Here is a 20,799-nt window from a genome sequence, read left to right as displayed (position 1 = left end):
CGCACACACGAACGCACACTTTTCAATATTGCACTGCACCGCTATTATTTATGTCATTACTATTCTTGCTATACAACGTTAAGTGCATTTCCATCAAGCCCTGTTTTAGCGCATTTTAGACTTTGTACTTAAATTCCTGAATGGAAACACCTCAAAAGGTGAAATCGTCTTCATTTTTCGCAAGAACACTTTTGTGCTTGGGTCTATATTGAAACAATTATATTGTCTAATATTGCTACACTGTCATATTGCTTATTTTGCTATTTTACTTCATTCTGACTTTTGAGACTTCTTAGTTGTTTTTTTTATTATCACTGCTATTATCATAACTACAAGAATTTCTATGCCTGGAATGTTGGAATTTGGGACAGCTGTTTTAAAAAACATGTGACAATAAGAATCTTGATGAAACACACATATAGTACACGATACACACACATATCGCTGTAATCGCTGTAATTCGGTCTCGCACGTGGAAGGCCAACATCTTAACCAGCAGCCTAAAGGGCTATAACTCTCCACAGTGGTCTATGGCCCAGAGAGGCTCTGAGCCACTACTGATACACTCACCCCCCTTTTGACCTCGCCCAGGATTCAAACCAAACCTTAACCACTAGCCTAAAGGGGAATTCCCCTTGGGCGGGAGAGATATTAAGCTTTTGGTCCTCATGAGGCTCTGGGCCACTACTGATGTACTACTCGTACGCACATTGACCTTTAGTGTGTGTGTGTGTGTGTGTGTGTGTGTGTGTGTGTGTGTGTGTGTGTGTGTGTGTGTGTGTGTGTGTGTCTGTGTGTGTGCGAGTGTGTACATGCATGGCTACTGTATGTACAATGTGTACTGACCAGAGACAGGGTAAGCTTGCTCCCACTGCGCAGAACCTTTTCCAGGTTGCTCATCTGAAGATCCTCCCAGTGGATCCTCCACAGCTGAGCCACTAGTTCATTCTCCAACTTCAACTTCCTGTTTGGATGTGTGTGTGTGTGTGTGTGTGTGTGTGTGTGTGTGTGTCAGAAACCAAAAGATGTGGGGAAAAAGAAAAAGAATAGCTGACATATTTGAAATGATGACTGTCACCACCAGTGACCTCTGACTCGGACAACAGGAAGCAGCTCTCACCTGTAGATGAAGACGGTGATGGTGATCATGATGATGATGAAGAACACAACGATGGACACCATCTGATGGATAGTGATCGTTTCTGAGAGAGAAGGGGGGGGGGGTCAGACACAGGGTATACATACTGTACTGTACATGCATGTACCGCTTACAGTGGAAGAAATACAACGAAACAGTGAAATTGCAGTTACAATATATTTTAGTCATCTTTTGTCAGTAGTTATCTACTGTACTGACTTGCCAGGCAGACAGGGTTGTCATTCTTGAAGCCACAAGGAGGAATGTCAGGAGGAATAGCGCCCCCTGGCCAATGGAGGAACATTCCTGGCACGGCTGTCAGCTGCTCCTCTGAGCTGTTGTACAACGACACAATCTGGAAAACAATGCATTAAGAAATGAATTATTAAAATACTTGGCCGAAATGTGTCACTCAGTGACCAAACCTGAGTGACAAACCTTGAAAACTGAGTCGATTCTTTATTGTCATTATCCAAGGCAGTTGTTCTCAAACCTTTTAATTTCAAGGATCACCATAACTGAGTGTATAAATGGAACCAAATGGACCCGTCAGGGTCCATTTGGTTCCATTTGTAAAGACCTGTAAGAGTCCATTTGGAATGCCTTCAAAGAAATCTGGACCCTTTCTAGTTTTGGAATTATGATCCATCATCCATTTGGGGCTTGTAGGCCTACTGACACATAGACACACATTGACTTTCTACTCTGAGAGATCTTTGCCTTATTTGTCCTTGATACTTAAATTGCCAGAACTACCAAAACATTAAACATTACACCTTAAAATGTTCACCCCTTCTTCCTTTCACTCACTAAAGGCTGTTTTTAATGTGTTTTTTTTAGAGCAACAAAATCAAGGTCAGAGTGGTACACGGTACTCTCGCTTTCTCTCTCTCCTATGTTTGGTTAGTCACTAAAGGACGCAGTGAGACTTTTTGAAAGGCTGGCTGAGGGCCTTTTTGTCAGAGCATTTGAATTATTGTTAGCTGCCAGAATGCAGAACTACAATATTTTGTTAAACAAGCAGATAATCAAATGCTGCTTTAACGATAATCATTATCATCATCATGATTACATGAACTTCAAGTCATTCAACGACTTTCATCTTTTTGTCAGCCAAGGACTTAAATTACCTTCTATGTTTCCATAATGGAACCATGAAATACCATCACAAAAGTTATTATGCTTGTCTCAGTTTTTCAACAAAACACTTTGGCGTGTGGAAAGGAGCAGAGCAACGATGAACTGAGAAAGAATGTCTAGGTGAAAATGAATACCCACAGAGACCAATAAAATAAATATAAATATAAAACACATACGTAGCCTAAGGCCTAGGCCGATATGCAATAAAAAACTGCTCCAACTATACACGCTTTGCTTTTCAATATATCTGGTAAATTTCAGATTTGCATTGCTGTGGAGAGGAAAATCTGTAGCTCTCTGGTGGAGCTGTTGCCCCGCAACCCGACTACGGTTAAGCTGTTGAAGATGGAAGGACGGATGGATGGATGGATGGGTACATTGTGCATACACTGCAGTTACAGAATAAGGAGGTTTTGTTTAAATCCCGGTTGACTGACTGTCCGTGTACAGAGGATTAGGAGCTCTCGTCTAAAGCAAACAGACATGGAGTATACAGCCTGACAAATCTCTGGCCCAACCGTAGCAGAGAGGGCTATTAGCTTTGAGGAGAAAGAGAAAGCGAAGAGAAACTAAGAGAACAAAAAGACAGATCGAGTGGCAAGGTTAAAGATTAAGAGATGTGAGAAAGTGAAAAAGCTATAGCGAGTGACTGAGAAGAGGAAAGTGATGAGGACTCGAAAGAAAAATATCCAGACTAGAAAAAGTGCTACTCAGAGCACAATGTGAAAAGGGTTCCATTTCTTCTTACAATTGTACGAATTGATGGCAATTCGACATTCAAAGTCCACCTGCTGGTGGCGATATAACAGGCCAATGTGAAAAGGGTGGGATTTATTCCTCTGCCTATAGGAATGTGCAGTTATAGGTAAAAATCGGCCTGTTATAGCGCCACAAGGCTGATATGAACATGCCTTTTAAAGGTTTTTAAAGGAATATGGGAAACCGGACAGACCTGTGTTGATCACATGACTATAGAGATAGTGTGTAGACTGTGTACTGCTAATGGTGCCGGAGATTAGACACACACACACACACACACACACACACACGGACGGACACACGGACACACACACACACAAACAGATGGACGGACGGACGGACGGACGGACGGACGGACAGAGTGCAAAACATACTCTTCCCCAAAGCCTTCGGCCTGGTGGAGACAACAAACAGAGGAAGTGGTATAATAAGAGAGACATGATGTTTTGTGTGGGATGGACTATCACCTGATGAAGGCCGTTCACGGCTGAAACGTCGTGTCCTGAATTAAATGGTGTTTTAACAAAATAAACACTGTTGGAGCAAAGACTGTGTGCGGACTTCTTCTTCTCTGTATGTATCTACCTTTTGTCCAGCACCAGCAAGGAACTGGATGTGTGCAACTTGCAAGCCACCTGCTTTTTAAACTTGTGTTGGATTAATCGGGTGCAGTACGTTGTTCAGACTAGTCAGAAATTACATGCGGTCCCCGGATTAATCACATGCACACACCTGCTAACAAAGCACACTTTCTCTCTCTCTCTCTCTCTCTCTCTCTCTCTCTCTCTCTCTCTCGCACACATACATACATACAAATACACAGACACACATGTGCAGAGAATGCACACTTGCAAACAAAGTGCTACTGTAACTTAGGCATTTGCAGAGTAAGTGCATTGCAACTTTAGGTGGGACTGCTGTATGCCTGTATGGTGAGATTAAATGTGTGAATGCAGAAGTGTAACAAAATGATAATATGCTAATGTAGTCGGGCTGTAGGGTGACGGGGGTGCATGTAGTTGGTCTGACGTACTAACAGTCATGAGTCCGACACCCTACCCAAAATCCAACCCTAAACCTAACCTCACAGGAAGCCACAGGTAACCTGCCACGGGTTAGTTGTAACCTGCCACGCATGTCGGGAGCCACGGGTTACTGTAAGTGCCTTGCAGAGTAAGCAACGAATTGCTTACATTGTGTCGAGAACAGCAAAAGACCCTGGGAAGCAGAGAGCAGCAGAGCAAGAAGGCTTTTCCTTTTCACCCTCTTGAAAGAGGGTGACACTATCGCCGGCACATAAGAGTTGTAAACGTGAACACGATTGGCATGGATAAATCACTTTGAAAGTTAAACAGGACAACATGACATCATCGTTCGAATCACTGCTTTGCAAACTTGTCGGTGATTATCAGGCCTGGACTGACAGTCTACCGGAATAATGTCAAGAATGGGTGAAATGAATTCAGTAATTAATAATGAATATCAATTAAACTCTACAACATTTCTCTTAGCAAAATACAAGCACACCGATGAAGCCGGTCGATGTGACAAATGGCTCAAGTGCGTGCCATCCAAACTGTGGGAGGAGTAGCGTTTCCAAAAAAAGGTTACTCTAGAAAGAATAATAAAGTGTTCCAAGTACTATAGTCTAGTTGCCCTGATAGGGCAACCGTTCATTTTCATTAGCATATAACCCAACACAATCATCAAGTCAAATCTTATAATTTGTCTCATACTGTTTTGCATCATATAATATATCACATCAGCTGATGATATTATTGTTATTATCTTGTACAGTATTTGTAATTGGGACCTGGAAGGTACTTGTGTTGGTATCCATGTCCCACAGGGCGAAGTCAGTCTCTCTGTCACCATTTTCATCAATGTGCACCACTCCTGTCACACCTGAAAAGTAAACAGTGGTGGAAAGAAACCAAGTACATTTAATTGAGAACTGCACTTATATTAAGCACAATTTGAGGTATTTGTACTTTCTTGAATATGTCAATTTTTCTGTACTTTTACTTCTACTCCCGTCTCCACTACATTTCAGAGACAAATATTGTTCTTTAAAAAAAGAGAGAAAAATCCACAAACATGCAACGACTACCATGAAACCTACTGGTAATTATATGTATGTACCATGTACCTATGTATGTATTATGCAATGTGTCACTGCAAAGATGTGGAATAAAAATATATTAAATTAGTTACTAGTTACTTTGTAGATTTTGATTATTATTACAAAACACACAGCCCTCTATACAGTACATTTCGGCAAATTGAAAATAGCGTACAAGCTCACAATGCGTCGCATCGCATTGTACTTTTGTGCTTTTTGAATTCTGGATTTTTACTTGAAATGGAGTATTTCTACATTGCTGTATTGATACTTTTACTTGTAAGTACTTTTTCCAACACTGAAAACAAAGTTTGTACATCATGTTGACATGTTAGAGATGGTTTCATAAATGCTCTCGACAAGTCTCTGACCTCGAGAGCATCCTTAGATACATCCGGTCAAGGATGACCGGGTCAGAGAAAACCCAAGATATGCTTCTTCCAGTGTCTTTTGTTCTCAACATTACTGGACAATAATAGCTAACTAGCCTAAGCTAACAGTTGACCAACAAGGTTTTTCTTATTTGGTATCCAGGAAACAGAAATGTCCCTCATATTGACTGAAATGTTCACTTTTATAGTTTGAAACAGTCACAAAGATACAGTCACACCAATTTATCAGTGCTCTATGCACACAGTGCCCAAACCCCAGAAAAGGGTAAATATGTGCGCACGACCGCACGTACAGTAGCGCACTCTCTGATTTCTTTTGAGGGAAAAGGGCAGCTAGGTGCCTAAGCACCAAAAGAAAAGTGGGACAGAGCAGAGCAAATGTTTAATGCTGAATGTGTCTGTCCACAAGCTGTCCACTAGTAGCCCACAAACTGTCGGCAGAAGCAAACTACTTTTTAGTCGATTCACGAAGCAATGCAAAAATATAATGAGACTGTCTGTTTATTTAATTTGTGTTTAAATATTTCAGTATCCAGCATGAGATGCTGAAGTAGCTCAACTATGCATTCGATTGCCTTGATGATTGAACAAGATATACAGTACACTAGTAAATACAAAAATGAAGGCCTCAAGTGAATAGAGAACCTGCAATGACTGATATCGGAGGCCGTGATCCGGATGGTGAGATGGGAGAATGAGGCAAAAGTGGATAAGGAGAGATACAAATAAATAGAAACAAAAACAAGACAGAAGCAGATAGCCTACTTGAATGAAAATTTGGTAAAGAGTGAAACAATAGACGAGTAGAGTAATAACATGTGGGATTGAAATGACACCTGAAATAAAACAAAATGACATCTGAAATAAAGAGTTAGGGAAAATAATGTAAATAATAAAACCATGAGAACAAAGTCAGTGGGGAGAGAGGGGGAAGAGATACAGTAAGAAGGAGCTGGTTTCATGGAGGTCACCCACATGGCAAGTGTTTGCTGCTCTAACTCTAACCAGTGCCAGTGGGCGAGGCTAATTACCACCGATTAGCCATGTTAGAAGACGAAGACCGGGTGTTAATTTCCATTTGAAAAGACAGACAGGAGTTGGCACCATTAGCTCTTGCTGGTGATTGCAGGTCTCCATGGTGATTTGGTAATTATAATGCGGTTCACCCAAGAGAAGCAAAGCATTGGTCAGGGGGTTGCTTGCCATACTAGACTAGTGGTTCTCAACCTGTGGGAATCTATCTATTCATTTAGCGGTCGCTCGCTCGCTGTCTATTTCACTCGGTCGCTGTCTTTCAGTCAGAATACTTCCTTAGCATAGAGCAAGACAGCTGCTCGCGTTGTGCGCCTCCTCACAACGCCACGACGCACGGACCGCCTCACGGAACCTAGCGCCGTGCAGCCCTGTCCTCCAACCATAAACAGGTTACAGCCCTGCGCGCACCCAGCGTGGCTGCGTGACACACTGAACAGCACCAACACAACAGAATGCTTATCTGTCGTACTCAAGGTGGCCAAATGGAGACGTTTTCTTAACCGCCTACCGTTAGCACGCAACAACAGGGTTTAACCCTGTAAAACCCGGATTAATTTCTACTTGCAAAAAAACGATTCCAACCTTACCACTACTTTTTACTACTAGGAATTATCAGAGGAAATCATGTAAAAAAATATATAATTTTTTTGTGTGCAAATGTTATGCACATTTATAATAATTATTAAAATAATAATAATAAATGAATAATTTACATTTGGGGGATATCTTTCACAATAATTAATAAAACATGTTCTAGACATTCTAATGATCACAAAAAACATATTACATATTACTTTTATTAGGGTTAAAGTTAAAGGTCAAAGGTCATAGGTTAAAAACTATCAAAATTGCAGAAAGACCAGAGATTTTTAATTGGTGTGAATTTCAGCCTCTGCGGGGGGTATTTATATGCAAATATCATGAAAATATTCAATAACTTCCATTTATAGGCAGAATATCACCACCAAATTTACTTCACGCTGGTGTACTTATGATTCTACAGCATTTACTTGCACAAGAAATGTTTAATTAGCCTACTTTTGGGCCCAACCCAACTTCCCAAGACCATCTGTAAACAATTCCCCCCTATCAGTAATGTGATATATTACATCACATTACCCACACTGAACATCATTTGATGTTCATATATTCAGAACGGGTAAGGTCTAGTTAAATAAACATGCTCTGCAGTGGCGTGCACAGACATTTAGAGGGGCAGGTGCTCAAGTGAAGGCTGGTTGCCTTAATAGTGTGAGATTGATAGATATTGGGGCCCAAATAATATATTAGAAGCGTGTCACCATGGTCCACATACTGTACAGTATGTCTATCTGTGCACGCCACTGATGCTCTGAAGATGCACAAGGCCCACCCACCACTTAACATGGGTGCCGTGTTAACCACTTAAACCCCAGTGTCCTTATTGTGGAAAGCTTCGCAGAAAATAGCAGATCAACAAGCTCACATCGGCCATGAGCAGTCCATGATCCTTTTATGCCAAAATATGGAGATCTCTGTATCTGTCAATCCCTGATGTCATCATTTGGGCATGGCCCCTTTTGTGTCCATAAATGGAGCAGACAGATTGTTTTGCGCCTGCTGCCATGACGACACAGCGTGATGTTTACCTTCAGTATTTAGAAAAGAAAAGAACCTCCTCCAGGAGGAGGCCAGAAGAGACTAAAACATCAAAAAGAATTATTAAAATAAATGAAAACAGTCAATGTTTTAGAATATATCAGTCACCAGAAAAAACGACGGGTGTTTCCGATGAATCTATCATGGTTAAAATAGAGTTTGAAGTTACAATGTATAGGAAGGGGCGGGGCAGGGCAGCTAAAATGAATATCAAATGAATGAGCAATTTAAAAACTGTCTGGGGTGTTCACATAAGTCTGAGTAGACGATAAAATGATGGATTATTAAAGTTAGGATAAGCGATTTTCTTTGGTTAAAAAAGGGTTGTGTCATCAATAGGTCCGTACACAGACAATGTGTCCATGGCAAGACTTGGTCTTGTCTGTGGCTAATTCTAGAGCTGCATGTGCACTTGTGACAGGATAAGAGTTATTAAGCGTGAGTTACACAACAAAAAAAGAATACTACAAGGCTTTGCACCAATATATGTTGTGAACTTGCAAAATTGGCTAATTTGAACTACCGGAATATAACTATGAATCATAAAACACATCCATGTAATTATGTGCATGAACAGACACATACTGTAGGCTTACTGTACATGTGCACAAAAAGTACATTAGCTTGCATGAACAAGAAAAGCCCAACACATTTTGCACACCCAGTGCAATATAACTTATGTGTGTTATAACTGGGAGAGGAAATGGGTAAGCCTCAGGACATTTTGGTAATTTAATGACAACCCCGCCCTTTTACAGTACATGTTACAGTTAAGTCATTTTCGACTCAAGAGTACTTTATGCACTGACACTAATGGATCCATTAGCATTTTGCAGACACAATGAATATTATCAATCAACCTTTCAAAGAATTTAACAGCAGATGAAAGGACTCCCTTTTATCTTGCCACACTAATTGAAAGCCCTGTGCCCGTTTATCCGTTCCCAATTGTTCGCCTTCTCCTACCAAACCACTCCGTTTGCACACATCTCTCCACGCACAATACCTACTGCATGCCTGTCCAGACATAACGCACTATGTCGCATCCATGCAACTGTCATAATTACTGTACAGTTTGCATTTGCATGAAATACCATGTTATTGCGCAACATTTCACACTTTAGGCTGACTTATAGTTTCCAAAAGGATAACCACTCAACCTACTACTGTAGTTTAACACCCTATTCGTTCTGTATTGTTCTGTACAGTGTACAGTGTACACTGCCTAAATCATTGTCTGAGCTTCCATAGTCCCTTCCCATGTCAGAATTTGTTGACCTTTCTTTGTGTTTTTACCAAGCCCTATATATGTCCACATCTCATAAGTGTATATCGAGACTCTACTGATTTAATTAATAAGATTTTATGTCTAACTGAACTGATTATGCAGCCTTTACACAAATATATCACGTTTGGAGGCTTTCTGCTTCTATCTCCAGAACTAGGACGATTAGAGAGATTTCAACAAGTTTCTGGGATGAGTAGCATCGGTTATATTTATGTGCTTAATTATGCATTGTCCCTGAATCTAACAGTGGGCCAGTTGCTCTATTGACATTTTCATTTCCGTACCAAATTAGCATGACCATTGAGGCCAAGGGATGGATGGTCATCAGGTGTGTTTATGTGCTCAGAGAAATGACATTTTGTCTAGCCTTGATTGGACTAAACCATTATATGGCTGTGGAAATGTCAAAGCTGTGTGAGGTTATTAAAGTAATAAATAACTACTACAGGTGCGGCCTGCCACTGTGCGAGGGAGAGCAGACCTTTGAGATGGACGCAGCAGATTATCACTGTGATGGAAATGGGAGATATGGTTGCTGCACATACAGATTACACTCTCACGCACAATAAATACATGCAAATGCACATAAATGTGCACACACACAAACATCAACACGTAATAATACGTATAGACCTACAACAAGGCTCACAAGGCTCACATGAGCAGTGCGCAAACTCACAGGCAGCTACACCCAAGGAACCACATGAATGCAAAATGTAGTCCATCATAAAACCAAACACGCACACATGCATACAATCTCTCACGCACGCACGCACCCACACGCACACACACACACACACACACACACACACGCACCCACACACACACACACACACACACACACACACACACACACACACACACACACACACTTTCCATGATCGCCCTCATTAACTTCCCTATTCCACATTACAATTGGTGACTGTTTAACTTTGCCTGCGGTCGGTGTGGGAAAATGACATTATTTGTGTGTTTTGCTGTCTGGCTTTAGCGGAAGTAAAGTGGACGGAAGTAAAGTGCTGTACTTATGATTTAACACCCACCTATAGTGATATGATAGTGAACATCGAACCATGTTAGTAATGCTCTGGGTAAGTGACGTATTGCTTTCCAGGAATACAGTGTGTGTCTGTGCGTACATGCGCACACTGCACAGTGCACACTAAGTAAACAAAGAGGCTAAAAGTTAAAAGTCGAGAGCTTAATTGGGCCTACTTTTTATTGATTTTACCTTCACACACTCTACTTAGAAAGTAACAGGAAATAATGTTGTTGTTTTTATCTCTGGAAACTGCAGCAATGCCAATATTGGGGTGACTGTGTAAATTAGTGGGTAGAATAGGGCATATAGGGATAGTGGGTGTGGTTTTCTGGACCCACTGAAAAATCGTCAATTATTATAATCCTAGAATCAAGCCATCCAGGATCCTGGTGAGTCATGACCATAAAACCTTCGATTCTGTGTAATAATGAAAATGGAAAATGTTAAACAAAGGGTATTAATTAAATGTAGTATATCAAAAAAATATTCACTTTTTTTCCTTCTTCACAGAATCAAAGGTTTTATGGTCATGATTCACCTGGATGGCTTGATTCTAGGCTTAGACTATATTTTTGTAAATCTCTATGGAAAGAATGAATTGGAGAGTTTTCAGTGGGTCCAGAAAACCACGCCCACTGCTTTGCTCTATAGACTGGGCCAGAGCCTTAGATATAGACAGAGTTACGCAAACTCTGTTCACTTTATGGGGCCAGTCCAAAAGCGGCTCTCCCACATAGACTTGTATTGAGAATGGGGACAACAAAGTGGGACAAGTCCTGGACCGGAAGTAGGCAGAAATGCATTGGACTCAGGCAGCTTTAATGATCTTAAATCCCTTTATTTTAGATTGTTAGTACAACATTAAAGATACTTTAGTTGTTACTGTACAGTTGTCATGTTGCACACATGCTTAAAATAGCTCTTATTTGCACCGCCCTTGTTGCAAACAATGTATTTCCAACTCCAGCTTGTCTCAGTTCAGGCTGCATGAACAGCGCTTGAGCGCTTGGTTTCTGCCCCCTCAATATCGTAACTCTTCTATTAGATGGCTCTGGACTGGGCCAATTGTGTCAGTGCCCAGGGGCCATGATACTTAAATGTATAGGTTAACGCTCAAACAAAACATGTGGGCCAATCAGTGAGTCTATAGGCCTACAGTATACGAGACCCCTCCTATAGCCGTAATGGGGTCCCTGATTGTTTGTTTGATTGATTGATTGAATACTTTATTAACAGTTTTCAGAAAAACGCACAGTAAAGTGCATTTTCAATACAAGGTCTGAGGATTTACAAGAAAGCCCGGTCAGAAAAAGAAAGAAAATAATACTATGTACAGTAAAGGGGGAGGGGCATCCTAATATGGCCGTTTAACTTTTACCACGGTTGTTTTACCTTTCCTTGTTAGATGAACTGCACCTTTATGTCACATAAAGCAGATTCTGATTTTGATCTTCCAAGACACCTTCCGTAAGGTGTTGCATGTTGTGGGTGCACAGTGAATCTTGGTATACTGAATAATAAAAAAGGCATCATCCCAATCCATCATCCATGGTGAGAACTGGCTGTCCATTAGTTAATGGACCAGAAGCGAGGGAGAGAGAAGCAGATGTAACCTGATCTGTCCACCAACGCCCAATAACCCCCATCCTCACTTCCTCATTCATGATCTGTATAGCGTCAGACCACCTCCCTTCATCCATGTCGTATTTGTCATGGATATTGCTTATGATAAAAAATCTTATTAGATTCTACCTCAATCTCTTTACTGTCTCACATGCTATTTTTGTCTCTCCATCTCTCAATTCCACTTCTTTCTTTCACTCGCACGCACGCACGCGCACACGCGCACACACACGCACGCACGCACGCACGCACAGTCACAGACCTCCTTGTCTGACCTCTATCAAGTATTGATAACTGTTAATGAGCTTTTCTTTGAGTGTAGGAAGCCTGGGAGAGGGAGATAAAGTAAGGGAGATGCAGGAGAGAAGATTACAGATTAAAAGGGCATATGAAAAGCACATTTTTCAGGAAAAAAGAACAAGACACGTCTAATAACTGCATGTGTGGCTTCCCTGTGCAGTCTTTATCAATAGCAAATGACCAATAACGTGCTGTTCATGAAGGAATCAGAGAGTTCACATTATACGCCAAGGATGCAATGAAATGAATCATTAACATCAGTGCTGTTTTGGGGTGTGTATCTGTCTGGTCTCTGCTACAGAGATACATCAGGCACTGTCAATATTCGGTTTCATGATGTCATGCCTGTATCAGTGTGAGCTGACATCGATCTACCCCACTGCTTCCTAAACCGTGGGTCGGGACCCATTTGTGGGTCACGGACCAATTTGTACGAGTCAAAAACAAACAAACAAATCTAAGAAATTTCATGAATAAAAATAATAATTAAGTACTAATTAAGTAAGTACTGAATAATATCACTATTTTGGGTCCGGCAGGGGCAAACGTTTAGGAACCACTGATCTACCCTACTCTACTCTGTGGAAACATGCATAAGACATAAATACATCTATCTATAAGTAACTAAAATTATTGCTACAAATTTTCCACAAAAGCAAGGGTTTTGATTTTGGAAGGAATTAACTATACTAGATCATTTAGAAACTAGAAATGATTGATCGCCTTTGGCTAAACACAGAGCCTTTAAATCAGCACATGGACAGAGCATACATGCTGTGAGATAAATCACAACTGGACATAATGTAACATCTGGCTTCCATTTTGTCTTAAGTCAAAACACAACATAAAACAATCTCATTAAGTTAAGTAGATCCAAAATTAGGACGTTGTGTCCCATTCTGTGCCTTCTGTTGCATGTTTTGTGTCTTGAGGTCTTGCAAATCGCAGTTTGCCAGTTTTCACCTTGTATATCTAGGCAGTGGCAGACAGAGGCAACAGCTCAAAGCAAGAATCCTCCCGGTCCATTTGTAAACTCTCAGTTGGTAAGGATAATGTCCCGCAAACTTGACACCTGTGTATTTGTCCTGCACATTGCCGTTTTTGAGTGGTGCAACCACTTCCTTACGGAGCTATGTGTGTGGGTGGGTGCCTGCCTGCCTGGCTGGCTGGATGGGTGGGTCTGAGCATGAAAACAGCATTGTTGTTTTTCACCACCTGTGTGCAACCTAACACACACACAAACACGCACATACTGTATTAACAGTGTATATATGGTGATTTCGGGTGTGTCAGTACAGTACAGTACAGTACAGTACAGTAGAGGGTACAGTAGAGGGACCCCCACACGGTAACTCTGTCATTTCTGTGGGTCTGGAGCTTCCACCCCACCCCCCACTCCCACACGGAGTTGCACCACTCATTTCACACGGGTGTGATTTCTTTTTTTTACTCTACTTGACTTCACTCAACATCGTCAAAATAATGTTACTGTCCTGCTGATGGGGAAGTTACAGAGAGAGATACTACTTGAGTGTGATTATCAGCTCTATCCAGATCCTATAGCATTAACCAGCCATGCCAGTCAGTAATACTATAGCTGGAAAACAATGTGGGCAGCAGCAGCGGTAAAAGTCCAGCTGTAAAGGCCACTGAGTGATGGATGTCCTAGGAAGGATAAAGGAGGTGCAGGCGGTCAGAGAGATAGAGAAACAGAGAGGCAAGCATAGGATGATGACTTCTCCTGGATCTAAGGACGTGGAGAAGGGCTTGAAGGAAAAGGCAGGAAGCTCTGGTTTCACCCGATTAGATTTCCAGCCTATTTTTGGGGTCCCCCTGCCTTTTTTTAAGGTCTTTATTCAGCAAGACAAAAAGGAGGATGTTCTCTTTCAGTGATTATGAGAGATGAAGAAAAAAAAACATGAAAGAGAGAAAAGGGCAGTAGTAAGTGCATATTCTCAGTATAGTAAGTGCCAAGCATATTCTCAATATCAACTCTCAATTCATATATATACCAATCAATCAACTCCAGTCTCCAAATCAACTCCAAAGCAAGACTAGCGAAAATAATGCTAACTTTGTTTGTTTTGGTGTGAAGCGCAGTGTTGCGAAACAAGCGACCATGTCTATGAAAACAAATCCAAAAGAAGCAACCAGTTTCACTACTTGAGCCCTATTTGCCTATTACATCAGCTATATGTTTTTAAATGAATCGTGAAAGCAAACCCAAATAAGCAACTACACTTCAGAAATAAGTCCAAACTACATAAAGCAACGGGCAACTATGAATATTAACCTATGTTACAGCCAGGACAACTAGCCCAAAGTCGCTTATAATAAGCACACCTGGCAACACTGCAAACCAGCGCTTTCTGCAATTTTCATGGTGGAAAATAAGGTTTCGTCGGCAGACTGTCTTTGTGCAGATAAGAAATGCTAGTCTGTTGCAATATGAGAGTTTTAAGTAGTCGAGTAGACTAGTCTGGACAAGTTTCCTCGGCCTGGAGTCACCTTTAGATGGTAGAGGAGGAGAGCAGGAGTCTGGGAGGTAGACGAGAGGTGAAGATTGAATAATGGAGCTGAAGGGAGGTGAGGCTGACAGATCTCCAGCAAAGAAGAGCTTACATATTTGGGCTGAATTATTGACAATTCTGAATTCTGATTCTACATATTATATTATGTTTTCAAAAACATATTAATTTAAACACATTTTGGATTCTATAAAAAAAAGAATAATAATAAAGTAGGTTATTATTTTATTTTTATTGCGAACGCAGTGAGCACTATGAGACCCTGCAGATCATGTCTGTCTGTGTGTCTGTGTGTCGGTCTGTGTGTCCCGCTGTTACACCACCTTCCCGCCACCAGAGGGCGCGGCTGTATCACACAAAAAACACACACACACACACACACACACACACACAAACTGCGTTCGCTTCCCGCGTTTGCCCGTCTTACTTGTAATAATGAACTTTGCTTTCCTGTGAATGAAAGGGAGCCATTGCTATTGAAGCCATTGCTGAATGTTTTTGTTTCAAGTTTTAAGATAGCCTTGGTTTTAAATGATGTGTGATGGGTCTGTGTTTTTTGGGGAGGATGTTCCAGTTTCTGTTGATGCCGGCTTTTGGAATCCCCCTCTTGGTTGTGATTTATTAATGAAATGTTGATTGAGAAGATGCTCTGAGCCAGCTCTGCCTCTTTCTCCAAGATCTCAGCATTTATTCAGAGAGATGGAAAAAAGGGAGTTGAGGGGGCTCATTCTATGAATGAAAGGCAGCCATCATGTCTGCCTGTGGCTAACTAAATTACAATGATGGATTCCGCATATGTCTAGCTAGCTCCTGCCTGCGTTTCCCTCGGTTAGCCTCCCATTGCCCCCCTCTAAGTGTTTACCTCTACTGTTAGCAAGCTCCTGGTGATGGAGGTTTCTCTAACAAAGGAGATGAATGGAAAGACATTGGGCGTTAAAGGACGATGGATGGGTAGAAAATGAGAAAATGAGAGAGTAGTGGATGTGAGTGAAAGGAAAGGGAGATGGAGAGCAAAATAAATCATCAGAGTACACGCATGTCTCGCCCCTGGTTACTGCTGTCATCTTAAAATGTGAACATTATGGGTTGAAACAGGCAAATTAAGTAGGTTCTTAATTAATCCTAACATAAGGCATATGCCCATGCAGTAACCTTCCATCTTCTCAATGTCAATCATCTCTTTCCCTGTGCCTGTGACCAAAAAGGGGCCTTTGACCTCAGTGACCTTCCAAAAATAAACATCACCCTCTCTGCTGCCCACCCAAACAAACTATAGAGCCAGAGCTAGAGCCTAACCCAAATACACAAGAAAACACAATCTGAACACCAGCCTGATTGGACAGGGCAGGTGATGAAAGCTTGTCATTGGCTTAGCGTAGACAAGTGGCTTGTTTAGCTGGTCGAGCTGGAACGATCTCTCATAAACATGCAGATCCTGGTGGCAAGTAGAGAGATGTGTGTGTGTGTGTGTGTGTGTGTGTGTGTGTGTGTGTGTGTGTGTGTGTGTGTGTGTGTGTGTGTGTGTGTGTGCGTGTACATGAATAATACACCCATGTTGAGGCAAAAAAGGGAGATTTTAGGTGAAGAGGGATTGATGGGGCTTCTATGGGCCCAGTCAACTCCTCAACAAACTATTTAAAAGCTCATCCATCATTTGCAGGCTTGTTGGTCTGTGTGCTTTGGAAATCGCACCATAGAGGAAGTTGGTTAAGGTTCATCAAGTTGCAAACTTGATGACCTATAGTCAACTCAGATCACCCTGCACACCAGATTTTTAACACAGTTAACTCAGTTAACACAACAATTTGCTGTATAGGGTGGGGTTGTCATAAATGCTGTATCTTGTTAATGTATACAATATGGGGTTCAAAAATCCTGTCTTTTATGTGTGTGGGTGGAGGGAGTGGAGTTTTATGCCGCACATTTTATAACTTTGTACATAATTAAATGCATAGATATGTATACTGCTTTCCCCATTGTCTTTTAATGTGAAGCATATGGAGTTTGAGCATGACATTGGATACAAATAAACGTCTAGACAAGAGCGCAATGAAGACTGTGTCAGGGTTGGATTGGAGGTCATGAGTCAGTTCGTCCACCAAAGAAACAGATTTTGTTTTTGTATTTCTTCTACCATTAGATGTAAATACAAACATTACATAACACGAAAGCAACCTATCAATACTTAATGCATTCAATTTATATAGATGCATAAGCAAAAGCATATATCAAGTATCTTCTCCATTATAAATCATCACAATTAGCTTCCACATGTATCCTATTAGACACTTGAATGAGACACACAATATGGCTGAAGTGGGAGGATTTTGAGTGACTACATTGTGCAGTGTCCGGAAATGTACTTCCAGAGAAACCAGAGGAAAAGAGAATTTGGAAGACATGCAGAAATGAGACGAGATACGTATGATGAGAGGGGCTGTTCAATAACACGATTTGCAACGTTGGCATTTTTGTGGTTTCTCTCTCTCTGCCTCTGCTTTCTGTCTCCTTTCTGTCTCCTTCCAATACCTTGAAGAGAAGCCGAAGAGGAAACATCTGCTTGTCCACCAAAAGACAAAAGCCGCAACCAAAACTGATCTATCTTTTCAATTCCTACACAGTAAAATCCTCAATGTTAATTTATCTATTTGTAAATCCATGAATGTACAAATGGAACCAAATGGACCCTTACAAGTCGATTTGGTTCCATTTGTACACGCTCAGAGTTAAGGATTTTACTGTGTACTGGTTTGAGGTGGTCTGCTCAATTTTACAATCTCATAATGTTATGGTTAAATACTATAATAATAACCAGTAAGACGCCCTGAGGTCACCCAGGTGGTGACGGCAGACTGCTGAGCGAGCGCTGGCGCTTTGGCATGGGGGGTCAGATCAACATATGGAATGAATTCTGTACCTGCCATATATGGAGCATGTCTTCAGTGTACAGGGTTTGATGAGGGCAGATCAATATATGGAATGGAGCGTGTCTTGAGTCTACAGGGTTTGATGAGGTCAGATCAACATATGGAATGTCAGAACAGGTCAGCTCCATATATGGAGATCTAAAGGTGGCAGCGAGGGAAGTGTCTTGAGTGTACAGGGTTTTAATTCAGAACTACAGAGAGGCTGTATTCATTGCTTCATGTCATGCTCAGAACAAAATTAAGAACCAGAATGCCTAAAGCATCCCACTGGCCATTTAAATGCAACCATGTGTAGTTGTGCAGAGAAGGGAGGCTAGCTCCACATTGACCAAGATGTGGTCTCATATGTCATGACTAAACAATGATGATGTGTATAGCCAATCAGCTTCAAGGCCAAAGTGGCCAAAGTATACAGAGGGCTGTATAGTTTTGTACCATGGTACTATTACGGACCATGGTAACATAAGGACATATGTTTTTCTGTTAAAATTGGCCCCCCTGTCAGGTGAAAAGAAGCTAGCCTGGCTAATAAGCCAGACCGAGGCTTATTAGCCAGGCTAAAAAGAAGCAGCTTGGACTCCTCATGCATAGAAGGAAGCATGAGGCCAGTCCGCGGCAGAGGAAGTGTAGCGCCCATGATTACAGATAATTGACACTGGGTGAACAAATGGGTTGCAAAATCGTGGGATAAAAATGTAAGAAAAAGAAACAAAAGAAAACACATGGCACATGACACATGATCATTATGTAAAGAATGTATTTGAGGATGTATTCACAGAATATGTATTTGTAACAAAGGTCGATGATACCCATGATGTTATAATGTAGGAGAGAGCTAATAGCCTTGGACACCTCCAGGGATTTAACATCTCTGCTTTGCCTGGCTGTCACTGAATGAACTCAAGATTAACTCGTCTTTATTTGGGGAACCCACAACAATAACACAACTGACTTCTCTTGGCATCTTTAAAACATAAACTAACAAAATGTATTATAAGGCATTGAGTCAACAGAAGGTAAAGAAATATATTTTTGTTTTAATAAATCATTGGTTTACAGAATACTGATGCATGATGGGGCTGTGTTGTTTTATGGGTATCCCAGAGTTTCTGTTCATCCCAGTCCTCTGGGTTGTGGTTTATTAATGAAATGTTGATTGAGAAGATGGTCTGAGCCAGCTCTGTCTAAAATCAAGAACTCAGTATTGAGTTGAGGGGGCTCATATCTCTTTAAGATAAATTACAATTTGAGTGCTTTGTTAAAGCACAGACAACCTCCACATACATTCTTACCATTACAAAATGCAGGCCGTTGAACTCAGAAGAATGAAATCATTCCACAGTAGCCAAATGTACCTTCCTCCAGCAATAAAATGTTTCAGACAAGAAACTAGGGTACTGGAAGAAATATCATCACAGGGTCTCCCAGCATGGGTCTATTCGGTTCCATTTGTACACTCTCAGAATGAAATGAACACTGAGGACTTTACAGTGCACACGGTTAAATCTGTTTACCAGATCGACGTCCTCCAAGACCACAGAGAGTAACTGTCAGGAGACCCATCATTACATATGTTACTGTATATTCATGCAGGTGTACACAACCACAGTCTTCTGCTGTTGGTCACTGAGGCAGTCAATTCATATTCACAGACACGGCTTCCATTTTGCATTTTGAAAATATTGCTGCTTTGTCGTATAGCATCGTGCAGATCAGCGATCTTAACAATTTTTCAACAATTTTGAAAAGTGGTTATAGCCGGGGAGCCACAGGCCCAAAATTGGACAGGACCTGACTGTACATGCCGTACATTTTATTTGTGTTTTTTCTATTAATTTGGTCATTAAGGTCCACAGAATGAGAGGCCTGCTCTGCCGGAAACATCGCGAAAACAAGTTATTAGCATTCGTTTTGCACGAACAACACTCCTTGGACTAAAAACGTCCATAGCCGTCATCACAAATGTGATGAGGTCAGCACAAATGTGATGAGGTCAGCACATTTGGGCACATTTTGGCAAGTGGCTATGGCCGAATTTCTAGAATACAGACTTACCATGGTAGGTTCTGTTCCACATCTTGGTGGTGACAGTTTTTCCTACAGGCCGATCCCCTGATGGGTTCATGGTCTCCTTCAAAGCATGGGCGTAGAGCATCAGACCATCATAGAAACCTGCAGAGATTATGTTCTTCTGGAAGACAGAAAACATTAACATCAGAATAGCGGACTGGTATCATAATGTGCAAAATCTCAAGGACAAATTTAAAGTCCACTGTTATTACAGTAAGATTGCCTGTGGAGCCTGTAAACCTGTAATGATACATTTGATTCAGATTCTGTTTATTAACACTACAGTATGGATAATGGTCAATGCCAGATAGCCTATAAGCTCTCTCTCTCTCGCATACAATTTAATAACTGCAATTTCCTGCAGCCTTGACAAAGTGCATACTAAATAACAGATCTCTGATGCAGCCTGTCATCCAGGCTGTCCAGGCTGAAAGGCTGGCTGATTATGTCACTTATTAGTTGATTATTAGTTGATTTAATGGGCCCTCTTGCTATCAGCCATATCTAATCATTAAACATTCATAATAGTGGTTCCCAACCTTCTTTCCTGAGACCCCCAGTCTGTTTTCAGACATTTTAGCTGGTATGATGAATAGCAAGAATAGCAGATCAACAAGCTCACACATGTCACACTGCAAAGCATTGTGAACTTGTAGATCTGTATTTTTTATTGGTTTATTGGTTTTATTTAGCAGTCTGTTGTTAATGTTCAACTAGCTTCATAAGCCTGACAAACAGAAGAACCATGCCTAGACCCAGCGTGTTCTTCTTCTGGCTGCACCTAAATCTAATGTGTA

General features: G+C 41.2%; 1 protein-coding gene across 2 annotated transcripts in view; it reads right to left on the bottom strand.

Moving 5' to 3' along the window:
• Nucleotides 1-20,799, bottom strand: part of LOC308318922 (atrial natriuretic peptide receptor 1-like) — a 61,539-nt gene that overhangs the window by 13,501 nt on the left and 27,239 nt on the right. For both annotated transcript variants that reach the window (XM_080768635.1, XM_080768636.1), the window contains exons 5-9: nucleotides 19,988-20,123; nucleotides 4,851-4,942; nucleotides 1,358-1,493; nucleotides 1,121-1,202; nucleotides 847-964 (exon numbers count right to left, since the gene is read on the bottom strand). In XM_080768635.1, the coding sequence (XP_080624761.1) occupies nucleotides 847-964; nucleotides 1,121-1,202; nucleotides 1,358-1,493; nucleotides 4,851-4,942; nucleotides 19,988-20,123 (564 nt within the window). The remainder of the gene's footprint in view (nucleotides 1-846; nucleotides 965-1,120; nucleotides 1,203-1,357; nucleotides 1,494-4,850; nucleotides 4,943-19,987; nucleotides 20,124-20,799) is intronic.

The sequence above is a fragment of the Protomyctophum bolini genome (genome assembly GCF_963924005.1).
Source record: "Protomyctophum bolini genome assembly, chromosome: 7".
In the NCBI taxonomy this organism is placed as follows: domain Eukaryota; kingdom Metazoa; phylum Chordata; class Actinopteri; order Myctophiformes; family Myctophidae; genus Protomyctophum; species Protomyctophum bolini.
This window is presented reverse-complemented; position numbering and strand designations above follow the sequence as displayed.